The sequence below is a fragment of the Muscardinus avellanarius genome, assembly GCF_963383645.1.
Source record: "Muscardinus avellanarius genome assembly, chromosome: 5".
NCBI lineage: Eukaryota > Metazoa > Chordata > Mammalia > Rodentia > Gliridae > Muscardinus > Muscardinus avellanarius.
This window is the reverse complement of record NC_137790.1, coordinates 72,118,088-72,144,261: the sequence shown is the minus strand read 5'-3', so window position 1 is coordinate 72,144,261 and position 26,174 is coordinate 72,118,088. Positions and strand designations below refer to the sequence as shown.

Below are 26,174 nucleotides of genomic sequence, written 5' to 3'. Positions count from 1 at the left end.
TTAAGAGACCCTGTTTCTAAATTTTAAAAAGTATAAAAATAGGTCTAGGAGTGTAGCCTGGAGGTAGAAGGGCTTCCAGGAACCCCAGTACCACCAAAAAAAAAAAAAAAGTCCACTGTCTTCTACACCACACACCCACCATTTAAAACCAGGATCTCTAGGGGTCCTGCCTGGGTGTCAATATTTTAAAAGTTAATTCCAGTCTGATTTAGTATCATGAATGGCAACTACAGGTGGGATATAAGGACCTGCATCTCTTGCTAATTTGTGATTACAAGAAAAGGGAAGCAAGAGGAGAGGAAGAGTAGGCAGGGGCCATGCTGAGCATTTAGCATCTGTACTTGTAACTCTCTTCCTCCTCATTCTGCCTGTGTCTCTGGCTAGTGCTTAGGGACATGTTTGTGAAGGGTGATTCTATAATGTGATGTCCATGTCTCTCCAATTAATGCTCATTGGAGCAGTTGAGAAAAATTGAATTGTGTTGAGAGTCGGTCAAAGTCAAAGTCAGTTACAGAAAAATAAAAGAAGTAAAGCCACACATGGTGGCACACACCTGTAATCCCAGTACTTGGGAGGCTGAGATAGGAGGATCACAGGTTCAAGACTGTCCTCAGCAATTTAGTGAGACTGTCAACAACCTAATGAGACCCTGATTCAAAATAAAAAAAATGAAATAGAGCTGAGAATGTAGCTCAGAGGCAGAACACTCCTGGGTTCAATCCCCAGTAACACACACACACACACACACACACACACACACACACACACAGATTTGTGCATTCTGGTTTGTGCTTAAACTTGGACCCTTCCACATCAGTACATGTAGAAGAATATAGGGAATGATAAGATATCTCAGCATGAGCCCTAGGTGGAGTTATTTTCTCAAAGATAAAAGCTGATACAATTATATTTGACAAAATAAGAGCACAGAGTAGAAAAAGATGAAATAAAACTACATCTGGGCGAGGGATGTAGATCAGTGATAGAGCACTTGTCTAGCGTGTTCCAAAAACAAAACTACAAAAACAATCTTAATTTGAAGGTGGCATGAAGCATACCTGAAAAAATTAACCCTAAACTAAATGCCTAAAAAGAAAAACTTAGTAAAATAACAATAATAAAACCCACTTGGGTTGAGCAAAGTGCCACACACCTATAATCTCAGCTATTCAGAAATCTGAGGCAGGAAGAAGTTCAAGACCAGCCTGGGCAATGTAGGGAGATCCATCTTAAAATTAAATAAAAAGGGCTGGAGATCATAGCTCAGTGGTAGAGAACCCTGGGTTTAATCCTTGGTACCACTAAATAAATAATAAAACAAAACAACCCCCCCCCCCGGCTGATCACCTGGTAACATGATAGACAGCCTGCAAAAATCAAAAGCTTTAGCACTTCTAATTAGGCCACAGGAAATAACAGATTTACCATCGTGCCTTAAACAATTAAACACCTGGCTAAAAGATATAAAGCAATGCTTTTTTCAGATATTTGATAACAGGCAACCTAGCTAAATCCTGTTTCAAAATAAGAAATAAAAAGGGTTAGCTAGGCATGGTGGTGCACATTTATAATCTCAGTACTTGGGAGGCTAAGACAGCAGGATCCCAGGTTTTAGGTCAGCCTTAGCTACTTAGGCCCTCTGCAACTTAGTGAGACCCAGTTTCAAAAGAATAAAATAGGGCTGAAGGTAATGCTCAGAGATAAAATGCCCCACGTTCCATCTTCAGTACAATAAATAAATAAGCAAATAAGAAATAAAAAGGGTTGGAGGTAGACTACCCCTGGGTTTAATTCCCAGTACCAAAACAAAACAACAACAAAATCCAATACAGCCCGGCGTGGTGGCTCACGGTTGAAATCCCAGCAATTGGGAGGCTGAAACTGGAAGATCGCAGTTCATGGACAGCCTCAGCTACTTAGTGAGGCCCCCTGCAACTCAGTGAGACCCTGTTTCAAAATAAAGAATAAAAAATAGGGCAGGGGGTGTAGCTTGGAGGTCAAATGTCCCTGGGTTCCATCCCCAGACCCTCAAGAAAACAAAAAACAAACAAACAAACAAAAAAAAAAACAATACAAGTACCAAAAGAAAGCATGAGTAATATTCTTCTATAACAGGTTTTGGTAATAAAAGATTGGTAAATTTTGGTACATTAAAATAAAAAATACTGAGCTGCAGCCAGGCATGGTGCCACACGCTGGTAATCCCTGCGCTAGGGAGGCTGAGACAGAAGGATCGCACAGGTTCAAAGCCAGCCTCAGATACTCTTAGTGAGGCTCTCAGCAACTTAGTGAGACCCTGTTTCCAAATAAAGTATAAAATAGATCTGGAAGTATAGCCCAGAGGTAGAAAAGCCCCTGGGTTCCACCCCCTGTACCACACACACACAAAAATACTGAGCCAGGAGTGGTAGCACACGCTTAGTGAGACCCTGTTTCAAAATAAAGAATAAAGCCGGGTGTGGTGGTGCACACTTGTAATCCCCGTGCTTGGGAGGCTGAGACAGGAGGATCGCACAGGTTCCAAACCAGCCCCAGCTACTTAGTGAGGCTCTCAGCAACTGAGTGAGACCCTGTTTTCAAATAAAATATAAAATAGGGCTGGGAGTATAGCCTGGAGGTAGAAAGCCTCTGGGTTCCACCCCCAGTACCATAACAGAAAAAAATAATAAATAAAAATAAAGAATGAAAAACAGGGAAGGGGGTGTAGCTCGGAGGTTGAATGCCCCTGGGTTTTATCCCAAGACCCGCAAAATAAGCAAACAAACAAATTAAATAATAATACTGGAGCCAGGTGTGGTGGCACATGCTTGTAATCCCAGCATTTGGGAGGCCGAGACTGGAGGATCACAGTTGGTGGACAACCTCAGCTACTTAGTGAGGCCCCCCGTAACTCAGTGAGACACTGTTTCAAAAAAATAAAGAATAAAAAATCAGGCAGGGGGTGTAGCTTGGAGGTCGATAGAACCTCTGGGTTCTATCCCCAGACCCGCAAAATAAATAAATAAATAAATAAATAAATAAATAAATAATAATAATAATACTGTGTGGCAAAAAACAAAAAACAAACAAACAAAAACACCCACAAGCAAATGGGAAACTAGGAGGATATATTGATAACACATATCATCGGTAAAGGACTAACAGTCCCAATTTATTTTTAAAAAAATACAATTTGATAGGAGAAAAAAAAAAAACCCAAAGATGCTATGGAAAAAGACACCTGTCCCAAGGCCAAGTGGCCAGCGCCCCGGGTGTTGGGCTGGGGGCGCAGGGCCTCTGGCCTCTCCAGAGTAGCCCCTTGCGCTTCGTTGCCATAGGACTAGGAAGCCGCGAGGACTGGAGCGCAAGGCGATTGGACTTCTGCAGAGTGCGCTCGGCTGCCCAGGCAGGGACTGCCCGGGCCGCCCCACCCGCCGGCTGGAGCTCCCAGGGCCTTTCGCTTTCCTTTCTGTGAAAATGTCAGAGACCAGGGATGATGGGGGCGGGGATGATGAGGGCGGAAAAGAAGTTTGTTGGCAACAACCCTGCGAGTTGGAAAATGCAAACTATTGTTCTGAAATCCATCTTCCTTAGGCAGTGTAGGAAAAAAAAAAAAGCTTTTATGGGGTTAAAGTTTTTATTTTATTTTGGCATATGAGATAGGCACCAAGGCAGGTACAATTTTCTGGTGTCCTGCCTTTCTGGGCAGGGACTGCTGCTTTCTGTAGAGCACCAGAAGGGTCTGGGTTCTATAAATCTAAAGAAAAGTTACTCAATGGAAAGTCTTATGTTTTTTTGTGACTGACTAATCTTGTTTAGCATAATGTCCTACAGTTCCATCCATTTCCCTGAAAATAATGTGTGTGTGTGTGTGTGTGTTTATGGCTGAGTAAAATTTTTTTAAAAAAGTAAAAAAAAAAAAAACCTAAAAACTGAAAAAGAAAGTCTTATGACTACTGTCTTTTTAGTTTTTTTCCACCCAAGAATAGTTAACCTTCTAGTTAATCATTACAGGGTACAAAAAGCATCTTTCATCAGAGAGGAGGGGAATATGGTTCCTTGGAACTGTCCCAGGTAGAACAAGAATGGGGGAGGTAATTGGAAAAACAAAGACAATGCCACTGTTCATGAAAGAAGTTTTAAACTTTTAGGTGGCTTCAGTTAGAGGTGCCTGCTACAGCAAAACTAGCAAAAAACTGTTAACATACTGCTCAGTGGGGTGACCTCCAAAATTAATGATATTTTTTGAAACAAGATCTTGCTAGGTTGCCCAGGCTGGCCTCAAATTCGAAATCCTCCAGCCTTAGCCTCCAGGGCAGCTGGGATTACAGGTGTGTGCCACCATGCCCAGCTTCTGTTAAGAGGATTAAATGAGATAAAGTCAGTAGAATACCTGGCACACTAAAAAAAACTCAATATTCCCTTTTCTGCTGGGCATCCCATTCCTATTCCACCCCACTCTCCTTTCCTGTATACCCATATTCAGCAAAACATACTGAATCCTTTTCTGTGTCCCTTAAGGAAGACTAGTACCAGGTTCCTTCCTGGCCTGAGAAGGCATTATTTAATATCATTTAACCAAACACAAATTGAGGGCTCTTGATATGTCTTCACTGTGTTAAGATTATAAGGATGCATCCAATACAGATCCTTCTCTCTAGCAGAAGGGCTGAAGTATGGAGAAGAAACCAACCAACCGTCCAAGCACGCACGTGCGCGCGTACACACACACACACACACACACACACACACACACACACACACAACCAGGTTAATCCAAAATTACCCGGGGTATCCTGACAGGATATAGTTGATATACTCAAAATAGATAATTGAGAATTTAATAAACTAATCAGAGATGGTGAAGCAGTCTCAACCTCCGCTTACCTACCTTCTAGACTGAAGGGCGGGGCAAGGAAGAAAGTACCTGCCACACCTGACCTGTGGAGAGTGCCATCTGGAAGGTGCCATAATTGCTTTCCAGAGACAGCCAGGGGAAGGAGCTTCCCATCCTCTCTCCGCCTTCCCTCTAGGAGCTTGCTGGTGCCATTGCTGAACTCAGTCAGCCATCACAGTAGAACTCATACAAGACTTAGAGGTCAGCCTCCAGTACTACCACTAAGGTAGTAGGCAAGGGATGTGTGTGTGTGAGTACTGGGGACTAAACCCAGGGGTATTCTACCTCTGAGCTACACCCCCAGCTCTCTATTTTATTTTTTATTTCCATAAGGAAATTAGGCACTATTTTCATGTATGTGTGTATGTGCGTGTTAGTGGGGATTGGGCCCAGGGGGTATTCTACCTCTGAGCTACACCCTCAGCCCTATTTTATAGTTTGAAACAGGGTCTTACTCATTGTCTAAGGTTCTCGATAAAAATTTGCTTCCCTCCTATCTCAGCCTACTAGAGGTGTGTGCCACCACACCAGCAAAGGTACTTTTTTCTGTGTGGGACCCAGGGGCTTTTTCTACCCCCAGGCTATACTCCCAGACCTATTTTATAGTTTATTTGGAAACAGGGTCTCTCTAAGTTGCTGAAAGCCTCACTAAGTAGCTGAGATTGGCTTCGAACCTGTGCGATCCTCCTGTCTCAGCCTGCCAAGTGTGGGGATTACAAGTGTGCGCCACCACACCCGGCTCAGCAAAGGTATTTTGACATTGCATTTGCATTATTAAGCATTAGGATAACGGGATAAGTGCTTTGTTGTAATTTGGACACAAAATCGGAGAAAAGGTCCTATGGTAGCGACAGCTGAGTAGGTGGTATCTGAGAGAATGAGGTGGAGGCACATGGAGGGGGGCAAAGGGGTAAGGACGCACAGGACAAGGAGACCAGAAGAAGTAAAGTCTAGGCTGTGCTTTGGTAAGGCTGATGATGACTGGACCCTAGGGTTTGGTAGCAAAGAGAGAGGCATGAGGTAAATAGGGTAGAATGAGAAATACCTAATGTCCAAGATGCAGAGTTGAAACTGTCTTTCTAGGCCAGTGGTCCGCAAAACGTGATCCCTAGAGCAGCAGCAGCAGCAGCAGCACCACCACCACCACCACCACCACCACCACCACCACCACCACCAGCAGCAGCAGCATGGCCAGGGAACTTGTTAGAAATGCACACTCTCGGACCTAAGCTCAAATCTACTAGGCTGGAAACTCGAAGGATCGGTCTCAGAAATCTGTGTCTGGGTGCTTCTGATACAAGATCAAGTATGAGAAGCATTGCTGAGGGCACCAGGGAGCCTCTGCGGCTCCGAGGAGAGGAGACCAGAGCTGTTTTCACAAAAGGTAGTTTGAGGCAATAGGAGGAAGGAGGGTGCAGAAAGAGAGTCTCTGAGGGTATTTCAATCATCCTGGTAAGAGAACTATGAGAACACCAACTGGATAGGGAGATTTGACACATAAAAGGAGAAGCAGGGCTAGTGCCGATGCAAAGGGAAGAGTCCAAAGGTGCCACTAAAGCTACATTTGAATGTGCAGTAAGTGTATTTTACAAGCTGGATATGGTGGCAAGTGCCTATAATTCTAGTATTTAAGGCGCTGAGACAGGAGGATTACAGCAGATTCCAGGACAGTTTAAGCAGTTTAGCAAGGCCCTCAAGAGGTTAGCAAGACACTGTTGCAAAAAATAAAAAGTAAAATAGGGCTGGGGGATGTAGCTTGGAGGTAAAATGAATGTCCCAGAATCCAATCTCCAGTAACACACACACACACACACACACACACACACACACACACCTTAATTATTTATGGAAATCAAAGCAAAAATAGCACTAAACTATTCAGATACATCTACAAAAGTAAATGAATGGTATGATTTTTCTTTTAATAACTAGTGAGCAAGGAAGGGGTAATAGTCTCATAGGGTATTACTTATGCGTTTTTAGCAGAAGAGATAAAAGCTGTAGCCTAATTTTTTTTTTTTTAATTTTTTGGTACTAGAGACTGAACCCAGGGAAATTCTACTTCCAAACTACATCCCCAGACTTTTTTTTTTAACAAGCTCTCATTAATTGTTGAGAGTCTTGCTTATGTTGGTGAGGCCTTGAACCTATGATTCTTCTGTCTCAGCTTCCCAGGTACTGGGATTATAGGCATGCACCACTATTCTCAGTCTACTTCTCTCTTTATAGTAGAAAGAAAAAGTATTGAAAATACAGTTTTCATAGCTGAAAATGTCATCAGTGAAGTCAATAGTAAAGTTCTAAAGTGATATTTAGCAAACAGCTACATATAAAATCAACCCAAAATGTCCATGCACATGGTATACACCCAGAATCTCAACCTAAGAGAAGGGGGAGAAGAGAGGAAAAGAACATAGAGCATCTCTTCCAAATATGAATTTGACTTTATTTAAAGCAGATGATAACACCTTCCAAAGAGTAAAAGCAGCAATCCAAATGCTCACTAGCCACTCATACTACAAAACTTGCATACGCATGCATAATGCAATCTAGCATCGTGGACTTGGCAGAAACCAAACTTTTGCTTCTTTAGAGTAAATTTAGCCAAAATATCAGGAGATATAAAACAATCAGTCATAACACTGAAGAATTTAATGAATTGTCAAAAACTGAATGTATAATCTGATTTTTGAAAAAAGACATACTGTTTTGGCGAAGTTTCCTTAACTCTCTGGACAAAAGAAAAGATTCTGGGCCTTTTAAGTTCTTCAAAGAGAACTTCCTTGAAGGAAATCTGATTTGAACACTGTACAGGAATCCAATCTGAGAGAAACCTAGGATAGTGGGAGTTCCCCCAGCTTATTCCATGGAGAAGCATCTCAGTAGGAGGCAGCATAGTCCTGAAGTGTAGAAGTCCTGGAGTCTGACCACCTGGTTCAAATGCCAGCACTTCCACTTGTTAACTATGACCTTTGCTTATTTACTTAACCTCTGTGCATCAATTTTCTTGGTTACCTCCCTCTTTTAGAGGGTTTTAGGGGTTGAACCCAGAATCATGAACATGCTAGGCAAGTGCTCTGCCACTGTGCTACATTCCCAGCTAAGTTTTCTTGTTTATAAGATGGAGATACTAATTGCATTAATCACACAGAAGCTCCAATAAGGAGTTTTGAAGCTCCAATAAGGGGACAAAGGAAATATTCAGTAAATACTATTATTATATGACAAAAAATCTTTACATGTGTACTTTCATATGTATCTTTGGGAAGAGCACAAGATATATCATTCACTATATTTGGAGAAAGGCTAGAACATAGATAATTTGGTATTATAACTTTTTTTCTGACTTGAAGAATAATTTTTTCTCTGGCACTAGAGGTTGAACTCAGAGGTATTCTACTTCTGAGCTACACCCCCAGTCCTATTTTATCTTTTATTTTGAAATAGGGTCTAGCTAAGTTGCTGAGGGTCTCACTAAGTTGCTGAGGCTGGCCTCAAACCTGCAATCCCCCTGCCTCGGCTTCCCAAGGACTGAAATTATAGGTGTGTGCCACCATTTTGGAGAATCTTTTTTTTTTTTTTGGTGGTACTGGGGGTGGAACCCAGAGGCTTTCTACCTCCAGGCTATACTCCCAGACCTTTTTTATATTTTATTTGGAAACAGGGTCTCACTAAGTTGCTGAAAGCCTCACTAAGTAGCTGAGGCTGGCTTTGAACCCGTGCGATCCTTCTGTCTCAGCCTTCCAAGCGCGGGGATTACAAGTGTGCACCACCACGCCCGGCTTGGAGAATCATTTAAAATCAAAACTTGACGTTATATATTCCTTCTGGTAGGTTCATCTTTCACCTTGTATTTTCTTTCCAAAGAGGATTACAATGATTTTAAGAGAGAAAACATGAATTGGTGGGATTTAGTAAAGAGGTAAAAAAAAAAAATAAACTACTACATTGGGGGCTACTGTTATTATAAGATTGTTAGACAATGGAAAATAAAGGTTATTTATCTGTTAAGACTGGAAACAGTATATTCAAAAGTACAACATATTCAGGGAAAAAATGTTCAGAAAGATGTAGCATTTTTATGGCAGGATAAGTGCACAATATAGGCAGATTCCAAGGAGTAGGAAGGAACAAGGCTTGGTCAGATTTCAGCCACCAAGTATTTTGTAGTAAGAAACTTAGTTTTCCCAATGAGTGGCGAGGGCCCCAGAAACAGCTTCCTAACTCCTACTTCTGCCAAAGATTTGGGGAGTATATATCTCTCTGATGATCAACTATCAACTTGAGTCAGGCAACAAAAATATACTAAGCACTGACTATATTCCAAGTTCTGTGTCATTAAAAAAAAACAATAGCTTTATTCCATTTCTTACCAAATGTTGCCCAGTCCCTGCTTCTGACCACTTTTTTGTCATAGAAGAGAAATCAGGTCTCTAATTTTCCCTAAGCAAAGCTTTCCCCCCTCTTTTCATTTACAGAAGGATTTCACTTTTACATGTAGAGATTAAAGGGCAAACAATAAAATAAAAAAGGAGAAGTACCACACCAGAGAGGGCAAGAAAAAGAAGATGTAAGATCTAGGGGTGTAGCTCTATCCCCAGCAAAGAAAAAGAAAGAAAGAAAGAAGGAAAGAAAGAAAGAAAGAAAGAAAGAAAGAAAGAAAGAAAGAAAGAAAGAAAGAAAGAAAGAAAGAAGGAAAAGGAAGGAGAGAGGGAAAGGGAAGGGAGGGGAGAGGAAGGGAGGGTGAAGAGAGGAAGGAGGAAGAGGAGGGAAAGAAAAGAAGGGGAAGGGGAAGGGGAAGGAGAAGGGAGCGAAGGATGGAAAAGGGTCAACTGGTAGTTGGTAGTCCACTAGAGGAAACAGAAGATGATTTCAGTAGGCCCATCCCACACCCCAACCACAACACAAGAATGCAACAGGATATTTCTGCAGCAAAATCACATAGCTCTTTGGGGCTTTTACCTTCCATAGAAAGGCAACACTCTAGAAATGATGGGCTAGCAGATTTCTACTCTTATATAAACAACTTCTTGAGATGCAAAGATTTAATGGTGTTTCTACAGAAGAATTTAGATTGGCATTAACTCAGCCTCCTAAAATATATCCTTCACTTGGGTTAGGACATCCTTCTGGAGGTTTGTTTACTCAATTCCTTTAGCTTTCAGCTCCTCCTTGACACGTTTCAGGTAATGAGGATCAGGGTAGCCATAGCTGCAAAAAGAAAAATCACTTTAGCTTCATCACAAATGGTTCTTAAGAATCTGTATAATAAATCTTGCATACTTGGGGATTCAATATTTGGGGCTGCAAACATTTGCAGGTAATCCCAAAGATGAGTGACATATGATCACTCTTAAATGTGGAGTTATGGCTAATTTTTTTATGTGGTCTGGGAATGGGACCCAGGGGCATTCAACCTCCGAGCTACAATCCCTGCCCTATTATTTATTCTTTATTTTGAAACCGGGTCTCACTGAGTTGCAGAGAGCCTCACTAAGTAGCTGAGGCTGTCCGTGAACCGTGATCCTCCTGTCTCAGCCTTTCCAATGCTGGGATTACAAGCGTGCGTCACCATGCCCAGCTTGAGATATGACTAATTTAGATAGTGAATATATATATAATCAAACCTATCTTATCTGACCAGCATCTTCCAACCAGGCCTTTTTTATTTTCAGGTCTGGAGATGGAACCCAGGGGCATTCGACTTCTGAGCTACACCCCTTGCCCTACTTTTTATTCTTTATTTTGAAACAGGGTCTCACTGAGTTGCAAAGGGGGCCTCACTAAGTAGCTGAGGCTGTCTGCAAACCGCGATCCTCCAGTCTCAGCCTCCTGAATGCTGGGATTACAAGCGTGCACCACCATGCCCAGCTCCAACCAGACCTTTTTTAATTCTCAGTTTATTATAAGCAATGACCTTCATAAAGCTATAAAAAACACTATATTTTTATAGGGGTGTGTGTAGTTGGATATGCTAGTTGGATTTTCAATTTTGGGTATTTGAAAATGTCTTAGGATATTTTTCATTTGAATATCAATGATCTAAGGTATTGTGGATCTCATAAAGAATAGTCAGAAACTAGGCATAGTGGTATATGTTATCCCAATACTTGAGAGGGTAAAGACAGGAGGATAGCAAGTTCAAGGTCAGCCGCAGAAACCTAATGAGATCCTGTTTCAAAACAAACAAAAAAAATTAAAAAGGGCTGGAAGCTGGACATGGTGGCACACACCTGTAATCCCAGTACTTGGAAGGCAGAGATAGGAGGACTGCAGGTTCGAAACAGCCTCAGCAAAATAGCGAGACTCTGCCGGGCGTGGTGGCGCACACTTATAATCCCCACGCTTGGGAGGCGGAGACAGGAGGATCACGCAGGTTCGAAGCCAGCCGTGCTGGCTTAAGAGACTCTGTTTCCAAATTTAAAAATATATAAAAATAGGTTTGGGAGTGTAGCACGGAGGTAGATGGGCTTCCAGGAACCCCAGTACCACCACCAAAAAAAAAAGTGAGACTCTTAGCAACATAGCCAGACCCTGTTTCCAAACAAAAAATTTAAAAAGGACTAGGGGTGTAGCTTGGAGGTAGAATTCCTCTTGGTCCAATCCTCAGTACTACAAATAAAGAAGGGCTGGAGATGTGATTAGAAGTAGAATGCCCCTAGGTTCTATCTCTAGTACCACAAAAAGACTACAATCATTGGTCCTCTTACAACTAAGATTTTTCTAGCATGTGATTGGACAAGAGAGTTCAGATTTTCTATAGACTGATGGGAAGAGACGGGAGAAAGATGACCATAAAAGAAAGAAAAGTAAATAATATTTCTAAGACTTACTCTTCAAATAAACATAAAGCCCCAAATTGAATCAACTTGAAAACTATTCATCTTGGATTCTAAAACCCCCTTCCCTTTGATGCAAAAGTTAATAACTTTGTGGCTAGCATGGTAGGCTGTTAGGGGGACCGATCTTTCTGTCTTGAAATTATCATCCTGATTAGCACCCCTCATAATACTTTACCTAGTATACTGTTATAAAGTCTCCTTCTAGCCACATCCTCAAATGGCCATATTTTACAACCTCTATACTTTGTTCAGTAACCATTAAATTTCAAAAGGTCCTCACTTTTCAGGTCCTCCAAATATGGATGTTTTGTGGTGAATATCATTCCACGTAATGACATTTGAATTTCCTGTTGTTCGAGACTCCCCTACTGTGAAAATCAGCTTTTGTTCAAAAGCTGTACAAAGTAAATCCAAAACCTCTTTTCCTTCCTTATTATTAGGCAAGTATGCAACACGCTGTATTCCAGAGTAATATGTTCCCGGGCTTGGGTGCTCCTTCTGAATAAAGACAAGAAAAAGTCATGTGAAAACAGCCCCCTGTCTAAATTGTATTTTATCTACAGATGTGTTCGTTTGTAGATAGATCAAATAAAAAAGCAAGAAAAGCAGCGAACTTTTACTCATATTTCCCAAAATTCGTATATTTCTTCTTTCTTCAGCTTCACACTGGGAGCACTGCCTACCTTCCTGACTCCCCCCATCCTATCATATAATCACTATCCACCCCTCCTCCACCTTAAGAAATAGACAAGAGCTTGTGGTTTAGCTCAGTGGTAGGACACCTGTTTAGTTATGCACAAGGCAATGGGCCTGATCCCCAGCACCACCACCAAAAAGAATAAGAATAAGAAGGAGGAGGAGAAGGAGGAAGAGGAGGAGGAGGAGGAGGAGGAGGAGGAGGAGGAGGAGGAGGAAAGACAGACATGAAAGATACCTAAGTTATAAGCAAGCAATGTGAACTTTATCACTATTTTAGTCCCTTACACATAACCGAAAAATAATTCCCTGGGAAATCCCATCATCAATTAGGCAAAAAGACAATCACTTTTCCCCTGGATAGTCCTATCAGAGTGGAAAGGAACCCAGGGACCTCAGAAACACTTACTGTTTGGGTACCTCCTCGCATGTCATAACTAATCACGATGGTGCCACATGAATCGTAACCTGGCAGTGAGGATTTTACAAATCTGTAATTCATGGTTCCTTCTGGCTGATTCCCTTTCTGGACACCATAGGAAGTCTGACACACAGGACAGACTGGCTTATACGACATGGCTGTGCTGATACACGGGGTGCAGAATTCATGTTTGCACTTTGGTAGCACCATTTTGTTTGTGATGGTGCCCATGCAGATGACGCAGGTGTCCTTTTCCTTCTTGTCCACTTCCAAGGCCACAGAACTTGCAGAGCCCTTGAGTGGAGGTGAAGCTGTTTTTGAATCATTACTATCAATGTCCATGGGTGTTTCATGATCCTCATTCAATTTTTCTCTGGCTGACGGTGACGCTTGCCCCCTTTTTAAGACGTACTGCTTTGCCTCTGTGAGGCGATGCGGCAAACCAGTCAGTATCATTGACTCGTGATTCAGCGCTAAGTGTATACTTGGATGACTTTTTCTAAAGTCATCGGCAAATTTAGTCCCATGTAAGTTGTTCTTCCGCTTGCCCAAAGATTTCAGTGGAAGGACTTCTCTCCTCAGCTGACACACAGCATCTTGAAAGGCATTGATGAAGCTTGTACAGGCGTGCACAGAGAGATCTACCTCCATATCCTTAGGACCAAACAGGATGCAGGTTTTCTGACCTTTCTCCCAAACCTTACTGTGAACGTTGTACTTGTGCTCTATCTCTTTTATCTCCTGGAGTAATTCAGCTTTTAGAAGCCTGTACTGAGCGGTATCAACCTCAGTTTCATTCATCATGTACCTGGGAACCAGCATTTTCACAGGCTTCACCACGAGACTGTCTAAGATATTTTGTTTGGCAGCTAAAACGTCATCTTGGGGCCCGAGGAGAGTGAGCGCCCCTTCTTGCTCCTTTATCAAGAGCTTTGGAAACCTGCGATCTACTTCCTGCTTGATTTCATGTGCTTGCTTACTGTTTGCTGAAGGGACACACTCTTGCTTCAGAGATTGGGTGTTCCTCTGAAACTCAATGGCCAAAGACTCGAGAGCTGCTTCTAAGTCCTCTGAGCAACTGGAGGTGAAGTTTAAATAGGCTATATTGGGAGAACTGACTTGAATTGCAATGTTTACACCAAACTTTTTCTCTATGGATTCTATTTTGCCAGGACAAGTGTGTTTGAAGTATTCAAGGAAAGGCAAGGAAACTTCAAAGCCACTGCTTTTTAATTCTGACAGGGTTTTTGATTCAGAAGGAGAAAAACAGCTGTCAGGGTCCTGGGGGGCAGGCGGCTTCCTCTCCATGGGGGAAGGAAGAGACTCGCGTCTCTGCTCACTTTCCAGGAGCTGAGCACTCAAGAAGTGGTATATCTTTTCAATATCTTGGAAGTCACCACACACCTTCTCAACTCCATTGCTACCTTCCATCTTTTTGACACTGGGGCAGAGAGTGGTCACCTGTGCCCTCTGCTCTTTGGAGAACAGGTCACAGTTCAGGTCCGCGATTACAGAAAGAAAGATCTGAAAAAATAAGAAGAAAAAAAAACAAGAATGAATAAACTGTCTCAGACATTCAGGCCCACTGTCTCCTCTTTACAAGAATCCCTGGAGATAGCCGGGCGTGGTGGCACATCCTTGTAATCCCAGCATTTGGCAGGCTGAGACAGGAAGATCGTGGTTCACAGACAGTCTCAGCTACTTAGTGAGGCCCTCTGCAACTCAGAGAGACCCTGTTTCAAAATAAAGAATAAAAAGTAGGGCTGGGGTGTAGCTTGGGGATAGAATGCCCCTGGGTTCCATCCCCAATACCAAAAAAAAGCAAAATTTCTCATGTTTTGTTCCCCTTTGAAGTCTTTGCACATGTTCTTTTCTATGAATGTAACATTCTTCATCTAGAGCTTCAAAATGTTTTCTGAATCCAGGCCCCACCTCACACTTCGATGGAGATCCCAGAGTCCTGCCCGGGAGTCCATCTTCCACCTGGCCCACAGCAGCTTCTAACTGGGCTCTGACCTTCCACTCCCGCCCTTTCCTAGCCAGTGCTTCCACAGGGCAGCCAAAGTGACCCTTACAAACGTGGACCAGACCACACTGCTCCCCTGGCTCTGATGAATCTCCTAACACCGAGGTTAAATCCAGAGTCCTTATGTCCCCTGAAGTCCTGCTTTGAGTACCTCTCCAAGTCCCCAGCACCCTTTCCCCTGCTCAATGCCCTTGCCACTTCAGTTCCTGTTGTAGCTTCTGAGGCTCAGGGGGAAAGCTTCTGTGGGGCTTATGCACCTGCACTTCCCTGCACCTAGAGTGTTCTTCCACAGAAATTCACTCAGCCAGCTCCTTTATTTCATTCATGTCTCCATTCAGATGATGCCATTTCAGGGTTTTTTTTTTTTTGTTTTGTTTTGTTTTTTGTTTTTTTGGTGGTGGTACTGGGGTTCCTGGAAACCCTTCTACCTCCAGGTTACACTCCCAGACCTATTTTATATTTTATTTGGAAACGGGGTCTCTTAAGCCAGTGAGGCTGGCTTCAAACCTGCACGATCCTCCTGTCTCCGCCTCCCAAGCATGGGGATTACAAGTGTGTGCCACCACGCCCAACATTCAGAGTTTTTTCTTGACATCAATTTTTTCCCCTGGGGATTAAACCCAGGGGCATTCTAGTCTGAGATACACCCCTACTCCCACTTTTTAAAAACGTATTTATTTATTTATGTGTGTGTGTGTGTGTGTGTGTGTGTGTGTGTGTGTGTGTGTGGTGCTAGGGATGGAAACCAGGGGCATTCTACCTCCAAGCTACATCCCCAGCCCCATTTTTTATTCTTTATTATTTACTTATTTATTTATTTATTTATTTATTTATTTGGTGGTACTGGGGGTGGAACCCAGAGGGTTTCTACCTCTGGGCTATACTCCCAGACCTATTTTATACTTTTTATTCGGAAACAGGGTCTCACTAAGTTGCTGAGAGCCTCAATAAGTAGCCGAGGCTGGCTTCAAACCTGTGCCATCCTCCTGTCTCAGCCTCTCAAGCGCAGGGATTACAACCCTGCGCCACCATACCCAGCTTTATTCTTTATTTTGAAACAGGTCTCACTAAGTTGCAGAGGGCCTCACTAAGTATCTGTGGCTGGTCAGGAACCCAGACCCTCCTGTCTCAGCCTCCAAGTACTGGGGTTACAAGCATGTGTCACCACACCCAGCTTTTATTCTTTCTTTCTTTCTTTCTTTCTTTCTTTCTTTCTTTCTTTCTTTTCTTTTCTTTTTTCTTTCTTTTTTCTTTCTTTCTTTCTTTTTTGCGGATCTGGGGATGGAACCCAGAGGCATTTGACATCCAAGCTACACCCCCTGCCCAATTTTTTTTATTCTGTATTTTGTAACCGGGTCTCACTGAGTTGCAAAGGACCTCACTAAGTAGCTGAGGCTGACCGCAAACCGTGATCCTCCAGTCTCAGCCTCCCTAATGCTGGGACTACAAGCCACCATGCCCGGCGGCTTTTATTCTTTATTTTTACACAGGGTCTAAATTGTGGAGAGTCTCACCAAGTAGCTGAGGAACCTGAGATCCTCCCATCTCAGCCTTGCAATTACTGGGATTACCAGGGTGCGCCACCACGCCTACCTTGACATCCTGTTCCTTTCATCTATCCTGTTTAATTCTTCCCAGCACTTTTAACTAGCAGTCATTTTATTTTTTATTATTTATTTATGTATTTATTTATTTATCTATTCATTTATTTTGGTACTGGGAACTGATCCCAGGGGCATGCTACTTTCTGAGCTACACTTTCAGCCCTTTTAATTTTTATTCTGAAACAGAGGCTGGCTAAGCAGTTGAGGCTGTCTTCAAACCTGTGACCCTCTTGTTTCAGCCCCCCATAGACTGGGATTATAGGCATGTACTACCACTCCCGGCTGCATTTCATTACATATCTATTTGCTTACTACTGTCTGTTTCCCTGACTAAAAGATACCGGAAGTGAGGACGGCGTCTGTTGTGTGCCTGGCTGTGTCCCCCTTGCTGTAAGAGCACCTAGCACACAGCAGGCAGTCACTATCTATTTGCCGAATACGTTTTCGCATGCCTGGCTCCTTTCATCATGTCAGTCTCAGGCCAAATGTCACCTCTATGGAAGAGCTGACTTGGAAAGTAGCACCAACTCCACCTTGCCCTTTCCTGTGTTGGCCCTGCTTCTCTCCAAGGCAAAGCCCCATTTCATTCTCTTGTCAGTACGTCGCCGTCTCCCAGATGGTTTTATTCAGTTCGCCTACTTACACTGGTCCTTCTGTGCCCCTCTCCAACCCTAATACGAGCTGCATGAGAGCAGGGACTTTGCAGTGTTCACCTCTGTGTCCCGGTACCTAAACCAGTGCCTGGCTCATTGCTGGTCCCCAGCACTAACAACAGCTGCTGGACCAAACAGCAGGTGTGGGTGACAACTGCAGAGGCACCTTCAGGGACAGAGCCAGCTCTTTTTAAATACTCACCTTTTGGACATCAGAGTCCACAGCATTAGGGACCGGTCCTTCATTAGGATGCTTCTCCTCAGACTGTGCCTCAGCGTGTGACTCTGTCAATGAAGGAATTCTGGGTCTTGTGCTCTCCACTGGATTTTTAGTAATTTCCAGGAATATAGGCACAGGTTTCTCATCGATCACAACGTGGTGCTCTCCTTTTTCCAACACTCCCTCCTTAGCTGCAGAGGGGACATTAAACACACATTCACACACAAACAAGAGAGATTTCAAATAGTTGGCTCTCAGTATCCCTCATGGATCAGTTCCAGAAATCCTTCTAGGATGTCAAAATCCTTTGATCCTTGGGTTCCTCCTATAAAATGTGTAGTATTTGCATAGGATCATCCTCTAACTTTCTTCCTTTCTTTTTCTATTTATTCATTTATTTTAGTAGTAGTAGTAGTAGTAGTAGTAGTAGTAGTAGTAGTAGTACTGGGGATTGAATCCAAAGGCATTTTACCCCCAAGCTATCCCCAGCCTTTTGGTTTTGAAACATGGTCTCCCTAAGTTGCTAAGAGTCTTGCTCCTTGCTGAGGCTGTCCTCAAATCTGCGATCCTCATGTCTCAGCCTTCCAAGTACTGGGAGTACAGGCGTGCACAACCATGCCTGGCTTAGCATATACTTTAAATCACCTCTAGATTACTTACCTAATATAATGGAAATGCTGTGTTAGTGGTTGTTATACTGTATTATTTAGGAAATAATGAAAAGAAAAATGTCTGTACATGTTAAGTACAGATGCGTTTTGTTTTCTCAGATATTTTCTAATCCCTGATTGGTTGAATCTGTGGGTGTAGCACCCACAGACACAGAGGGCCTGATAGTAATCCTCTTATCCGGGCATCTGCACCCTGCCCCAGTACCCTCTCAGTAAGGCTGTTCCCTGCATCCTGGAATAGCAGTTTGGTGACAGAGATGTAGTGGGCACTATTTACGCTTGTAATCCCAGCATTCGGGAGGCTGAGACCTGGAGGATCGCAGTTCATGGGCAGCCTCAGCTACTTAGTGAGGCCCTCTGCAACTCAGTGAGACCCGGTTTCAAAATAAATAATAAAAAATAGGGCAGGGGGTGTAGCTCGGAGGTCAAATGCCCCTGGATTCCATCCCCAGACCCGCAAAAAAAAAAAAAAGAAAGAAAAAGAAATTGAAGGTAGGCAGCTTATGTTTTACTGTAGAAATGAAAGCTTATGTTTAGACTCAGAATATTATAAATGCATGTGTTTGCTGACACTCACAGAAAATGGCAGGAAGGAAATATAACAAAATGTTTCCATTTTCTAACCAGGTAGCTTTCTTCTTTGACCCCCCCTTCAGTACTGGGATGGAGCCCAGGGGCATTCTACCTCTGAGCTACACCCCCAGCCCTATTTTTTATTCTTTATTTCGAAACAGCGTCTCACTGAGTTGCAAAGAGCCTCACTAAGTAGTAGCTGGGACTGTCCTGGAACCACGATTCTCCTGTCTCAGGCTCCCAAAAGCTGGGATTACAAGCGTGTGCCACCACACCTGGCCTTCCTTGGTTTAAACCTTTCTTCTTTGCCCTTTTTTATAGAGAGCATATACTGCTTTTGTAATCCTCAAAAATAAGTCAGTTGAGTCATTATTTAAAACACAGAACAGGCAATGCTTAAATGACAGCAGCAGCAGCTGCTAGGGACCTGGGGAAGAAGGGGCAGTACTCAGTACTCCTCAGACGACAGTGGAGAAATATGCCAATTCAGGTGAGCATGCAGAAAGCTTCAGGCTCAGTCAAACCAGACCAGGGACTGGGCACACCGGGGCTCTATCCTCCAGGGTGGGCTGGCTGCAGGAGCCCTGGTTTGAATCCCCCACCGGCAGGACATGCCCTCCAGCCCTCTCCCCTCGGTCAGCTTGACCCCCCCGCTGCCCGCAGCTCACCTGCCCTTTCTCTGAACTCCACCCGGAACGTGTCGGGGGCGCTCGGACCCACGGGCCGAACCGTGCACTCCCCGCCGCCGGAGGATCGGCCCTGGAAGTAGCTTTCCAGCTTCCAGCGCAGCCGGGGGTGGGACGCGGACACCCGCACGAGGAGCGGGGACGGCGGGCTGGGGCTGGAGGCCATGGCTGTCGGCGGCAGGCTGGCTGGGCTGGGGACGCTGCGGGGCCGGGACGGGCACAGGCGCGTCCCGCCCCGTCCACTGGGGCTGCGAAGTTTCAGTTTCGATTCCCTGGAGGTCCCTCCCAGTTTCTGGTAGAGCTGCTTCCCCTCACCCTTGCCCTCAGCTCGGCAGACACCGTCTGGTAAGTAGGTCCTTTCTCTCGGGGTCCGCTGTCCTGCAGGCTCGGGGGTGGGAGATAGGACCGGGGTCCCAGGGTGAGGCCCCCGCACGTCAGGATGTAGACCAGGAAAATAATTAATCTCCCGTGTTTCTGTGCTTCGAAATCATGATTGTTTTTGCTATTTTGTGCCTCTAAAATGCAGTTCAGGGTCAGAATTAAGGAACACTTAAAAAAAAAAAAAATCTGAGTTTATCTTTGTGACCGGATGAGTTCCTTCCCAGCAACTTAACTTGGCACTAGGGGCGCTTCTGCTCTCCTTCCTGAGGTAGTTGCTGGGGTCCCGAGCTTAGGGCTGGTAAAGAGAGGGGGACAGAGAAAGGAAGATCTTTGAAGGCCTCCAAGCGGGAGTTTTAAGCAGAATCTTCAGTGTCTGGGTGGGGTGAGGAGGGGAGAGGAAGCGGAGGGACGGGGTGGCCGTGGTCCTAGGCCTGGGAGGAGGGGGATGAGACCGCATGGAGGCGAGGAAGGAAGGGCCAGCCCAGAAATGTGCTGTCCAATAGAAACATGATGTGCACCACATGTGTTAAACCTAAAATTCACAATCATATTTTAAGGAGTCTAAAGAAACAGGTGAAATCAGTTTTATAGATATATTGTGTACCTAAGTGTATTTAGGCTGCATCACTTCAGCATGGGATGGGGTAGTATGCATTCTTTTTTATCAAATCTTTGCCATCCAAATGTTTTTCTTCTATTTTTCCTCACATTTCAATTCAGACTAATCACACGCCCAGTGCTCAGTAGCTTCCCCTGTTTAAGTCTACCTTGGGCAGCACAGGTCTAAAGGACAAAAGGTCTTGATGGTGGAGAGAAATGGAAGGTTTGGAAGCAAGGGAAGCAGGAGAGTGACTGCAGATTGGCATATTAGAAAGATGAGGCTAACTGGGCATGGTGGCCCACCCTTGTGATCCCAGAACTTGGGAGGCTGAGACAGGAGGATCACCGGTTCCTGGACAAGTTTGGAGGTGAAATGCCACTGGGTTCAATCTTCAGTGTTGCAAAAATAAGGAAAGGAAGGAAGGAAGGAAGGAAGGAAAGAAGGAAGGAAGGAAGGAAGGAAGGAAGGAAAAGAAAGAAAGAAAGAAAGAAAGAAAGAAAGAAAGAAAGAAAGGGAGGAAGGAAGGAAAGCAGAAAGAGGAAGAAAAATGGGGCTGATGGTGACATGAATGAAGGGCACATTCCACACAGAGACAAATGGAGGCAGAGAGGCCAGAGGTGAGGTTGTTTTGCAGGTGGGTGGTAAGACTGGAAATGGATTCGTTTTTATGGACAGCAATTTGGCAGTACTTTTGTAATTACAGCTGCATTTACTTTGTGGTTCCGCAGGGCCACTTCCGGCGATGTGCCCCCTGATACATTAGCCCCTGTGTGTGAAGTGATCTAGGTCCGAAGCTGTTCTTTACAGTCTTGTTTAGAATAGCTTAAGGCTGGGAATTCCCTTAATGTCCATGATCAGGGAGTTTGCAGTTAGTGTAGCTATGCAATGGACTGCACTGTGCAGTAAAGAATGAGGACCTTCTCATTGTTCTGCTAGAGACAGATCTTTAGAAAACACCGAGAGGGAAAGAAAAATGAAGAAGAGTGTTCATAGCCGGGCATGGTGGCGCACGCTTGTGATCCCAGCATTCAGGAGGCTGAGACCAGAGGATCGCGGTTTGCGGACAGCCTCAGCTACTTAGTGAGGCCTGCCACAACTTATTGAGACCCTGTATCAAAGTAAAGAATAAAAATAGGGCAGGGCTTGTAACTCGAAGGTCAAATGCATCTGGGTTCCATCCCCAGGCCCGCGCACACACACACACAAAGGAGTGTTCATAAGATGCTCCCTGTTGTGTAGAAATGCCTCTAGAAGGGTGTGGGAGAAGCACTAATGGCCTCTGGGAGGAACTTAATGAGGGAGGTAGGAGGGGGTCTCTTATGCTTTATAGATTTGAGCTACATAAATTAAATACCTATTTAAACAACCAAATGTAAAATTAGATACAACTTCTTTTTGGTGATTGAACATTCTACCTCTGAGCTACACCCCAAGCCTATTTTTTTTTTATGTTGAAACAGGGGTCTCACTCAATTGCAGAGGGCCTTGCTAGGTTTCTGAGACTGGCCACGAACCTGCAATCCTCCTGTCTCTGCCTCCCTAGTACTTAGATTATAGGTGTATTCTTCCGTGCCCAGCTAGATACTTCACTTAAATCTTTGGAAAGAGTATACTGTCATACCTCAGGCAAGCGATGTTGAGACCCTGAAATGCAGCGATGCCAGGGGCAAGGAAGGTTGCGGAATAGTTGAGGACTTAAGTGGCCAGGGCCCAAAGATGTGTTGGGTATGGTACGAAAGAGAAAAGTGAGGGATAAGTCTTAGATTTCTGACTTGAGTGGGAAAATGGTGTATCATTTATTGAGCTGTGGAATCCAGGAAATAAAGCACAGATTTCGGTAGGGAGTGGGAACGAGGAGATACCAGTTTTGTGGAGGCTGTATTGAAAGGATTATTGGACATCCAGGTAGAGTTGAGAAGTGAGGATCAGGAGAGCCACCACCTAGAAATATAGATATGGGGTCATATTTGCAGTGATGACTTGAAGCCCTGGGAGTGGATGAGTAAGTAAAAGAAGATGACAAGTGCCTCTCAGACTGAGTGTTGGGGTGGGTGGTGGAAGGGAATCTAGGGAAAAGATCTGTGAAGGTGGGGTGAGAGGTAACCAAAGAACCAAGAGAAGATCACACAGGGGAAGCCGGTAATGCAGAGTTTCAGGAATCCAAGAATGGAATTCTGTGGGAGGGCTCAACAAAGATTAGGAAGAAGGTAGAGCCTTGGGGTTAGCCACCTGCAGAGCACTGATGATCTCAGAGGAGTTCTAGGGGTGAGGGGGATCCACACTAGGAGGAGCTGAGCAAGCCTGTGGACAGGAGAATCAGTTACTCTTTCTAGAAGTTTAAAAGAGATGGAAGGGAGGACTTCTGGGAAGATGGCGACCAAGAAAAGCAGGGCTTAAGAGCCCCGCTAACAACCAATCTCCATTAACACAAAATCAGCGCCTTTCATAGCCAGAAAACACCATCACCAGAAACAAAAAAATCACCAGGCTCCAGAGAGAAAGCGGACTGAGAACAGAGCTCAGAGCCACAGAGAAGATAACCGGCCTCACGCCCGAGGAGGCGGCATCAGCGCCATACTGCCGGCGGCAGCGGCAAATTCACCATACGGCTACAGCAAGCCGAGGTGAGCCGCTGTGGAACAGCCAGGCGGGATTTCTCGCTGCAGGTAAAATCTAAAGCTCCCAGTGGCTGAGCTCAGCACACGCCGCGGGGATTCAGAGGGGAAATCAAAACCAAGAAGAAATACGCCAGCCTCATGGCCGAGGGCGTGGCAGCGGCGCCATATTGCCACCAGCGGCAGCAGCAGAGAATTCACCGAATCCAGTACAGCTACATCTGCGTACTCAAGCACAGTGAGTCAAATTGCGGGCCACAGAGGAGAAATCCCAGTACTGTACTCCCTGGGACTTGACCCAATGGGGGAGGGGCGGTGGCAGAGATATCACACCATAGGAGAACGTGCAACCTGGCACCCCCCACAGTCTAAAGCAGCCTCTATCGACTCTCTGGGTCGGAGACTCTGTGATACAACCCAGTACAGGAGTAGTGGGGTCTGAGATACTACTGACTCGAGATCCAGAACACCTTAAGTGAAGCCATAGTGACCCAAGGGAAGAACCCAGAGAAGGCACAAACTTCCGAAATCATGGGAAAGAGGAATAATACTGGAGCAATGAATGCCCACAACCCCACAACATCAGAACCCGATAAAACAGAAAATCAGAGATTTCTAGAAGATCAAATCAGGAAAATAACTGTAGAAATAATAGAGGTGCTTCGAAAAGAACTCAGAGAGAGCCAAAAAGAGATAAAGGATGCAATTAATGAAGTAAAGGCCTCAATTCAAAGCACAAACAACCGATTAGAACACATGGAGAACAGAATCTCGCTCTTAGAAGATGATCATTCCAAAAATGAACGCATAGTTTCTAATCTAGGAAAAAATATCCGACAGCAGGAATCTGATATTGAAGAAATATGGGCCCATTTTAAGAGAGCTAACCTAAGAATAATTGGAATAGAGGAGGGAAAAGAAAGTGAAACCAAAGGGATCAACAATCTCTTCAAGGAAGTAATAGCAGAAAATTTTCCAAACATAGAGCAAGAGGTTGATACACAGGTCCAGGAAACTTACAGAACTCCCTTTAGACAGGATCGGAGAAGAGGATCCCCACGCCACATAATTGTCAAAATGACCAATGTGGAAGCCAAGCAGAGAATCTTAAAGGCAACAAAAACAAAGGGCCAAGTGACATTCAGAGGCAAACCAATTAGAATCACTCCAGACTTCCCAAACCAAGTCATGAGAGCCAGAAGGGCTTGGAGTAACATATTCCAAATGCTGAAAGAAAACAACTTCCAGCCAAAAATTTCCTACCCATCAAAACTTTCTATCAAATTAGATGGAGAAATAAGAAACTTCCATGACAAACAGAAACTGAAGGAATTTTTGTCTTCAAAACCAGCACTAGAGAAAATACTCAAAGAGATTAACTACAAAGAAGAAATAGGTAACACACACCAGAACCAGAGAAACAAGAGTTTCCATCCAACAGTCAACTAAGATTGGTTATCTGTGGAGATTCATTACTTATGTTAGTCTTTTACCTATCTCTAAATGGTATTGTTTGCCTTTATTGTTGTTAATTTTTAGGATTTCTAGTTGGAATATTAATATACCTTCAGATATAGCATTTGGAAATATTTTATCCCATTCTATTAGTAACTGTTAACTCTGTTTACATTATCTTTGGATATACAGTATTTTTTTTTATTTTTTAGGGAGTTTGTATACTCTTCTGTTGCCTATGCCATTGAAATCATATCCAAGAAATCATTGCCAATTTCAGTGTTGTGAGGTTTTATGACCCAGATTTTCTCCTAAAAGTTTATAGTCTTAAGATTTATATTTAGGTCTTTTATCTATTTTGAGTTAATATTTGTATATGGGATTAGGTAAGGGTCCATTTTATTCTTTTCCATGTAATTATTATTTTTCAACAATATTTAGTTAAAATATTATTATTTCTACCACCAAATGTTCGTGGAAACCTTGTCAAAAATAACTTGACAATATAGGGAAGAATTTAGCTCTAGGCTTGTATTTAACTCCAATGGTTTATATATCTGCCTTTAGAACAGTATTACACTGTTTCAATTATTGTAGCTTTATATGGTTTGAAATCAGAAAATATATATCTTCTAGCTTTGTTCTTTTTCAAGATCGTTTTGGGTATCTAGAGTCCATATTCCATATTAGGATAGAGTTTTTTTCTGAAAAATAAATATATAAATATATGATAGTTTCACCTAAAAAAATAGAAAAAAAATATTCTCTAGTAAGAAAGAAAGTAAAAAGAAATATTGAAATGTTATCTTTAAGTCATCAAAAGCTTGGTATCAGACAAATGAAACTGTTATGTGAGATTATCATTTTTAATTTTGGATAAATTGCTATAATACTAGATGTCAACCACTAAGCCAAGCATGGGAGGGAGGGATGGGGAGGGAATGGGGTGGGGATCGGGTGGGGGCTGACTGGGCGATGTGTGCATGTATGTCTACAAAAGTTTGTATCCCACTATGATGTATGAATACAGTGCACCAATAAAAATAAAAAAAAAGAGATGGAAGAGATGGAAACACAGTAGGAAAGGACAGTAGCAACAGTAGCAAAATAATATATGCATCTTCACAGATGCAATAAAAGTGCACTCAAGATCAGATATCATGTTCTGTCTTCCTATGGAATATTTTTTACCAAATTTTCTCAGTTTCAGTGATGAAAAACTGGAAAGGCTTTTGTTATTAACGTGTGTGTGTGTGTGGTGTGTGTGTGTGTGTGTGTGTGTGTGTGAGAGAGAGAGAGAGAGAGAGAGAGAGAGAGAGAGAGAGAGAGAGAGAGAGAGAGATAGATAGATATGAACTGGGGGCATTCTACCTATGAGCTACACTCCGCAGCCCCATTTTATTGTTTTATTTTGGGTCTTACAAAGTTTTTTTTTTTTATTTGAAACACACAAATTAATTTTCTTATAGTTCTAGAGGTCAGAAGTCTGCATTTAGTTTCCTTTGGGATAAAGTCAAGATGTAGACAGGTGGCCTAACAAAAACTTTCTACATATTGAGAAACAGTTCCCCATGTCCCCTCCTTTCAGTCCCTGGAAACCACCATTTTAATGTGGGGTCTTACAGAGTTTCAGAGTGCCTCACTAAGTTGCTAAGGCTGGCTGCAACCCTGCAATTCCCCTGTCTCAGCCTCCTAAGTACTGAGATCACAACTGTGTGCCACCGTGCCCAGTACTCACTTTTTTTTTTCCCCCAATACTGGGAATTGAATCCTAGGGAATCCTACCTCCGAGCTAGACTTGCCAGCTCCCCTCCCCCCCCACACACACCTCTTTTTTTATTCTTTTTTTGAAAC

At 43.5% G+C, this 26,174-nt stretch overlaps 1 protein-coding gene across 1 annotated transcript; it reads right to left on the bottom strand.

Annotated features, from left to right (window-relative positions):
• Nucleotides 1-10,017: 10,017 nt before the first annotated feature.
• On the bottom strand, nt 10,018-19,434 carry DTX3L (deltex E3 ubiquitin ligase 3L; the record flags this gene model as incomplete). Its single annotated transcript, XM_080695525.1, has 5 exons — nt 10,018-10,087; nt 11,999-12,216; nt 12,824-14,359; nt 17,321-17,529; nt 19,251-19,434. 5 exons carry the CDS (start codon nt 19,432-19,434, stop codon nt 10,018-10,020), a joined length of 2,217 nt encoding a protein of 738 aa, XP_080551651.1.
• Between the last annotated feature and the right edge of the window lie 6,740 nt (nt 19,435-26,174).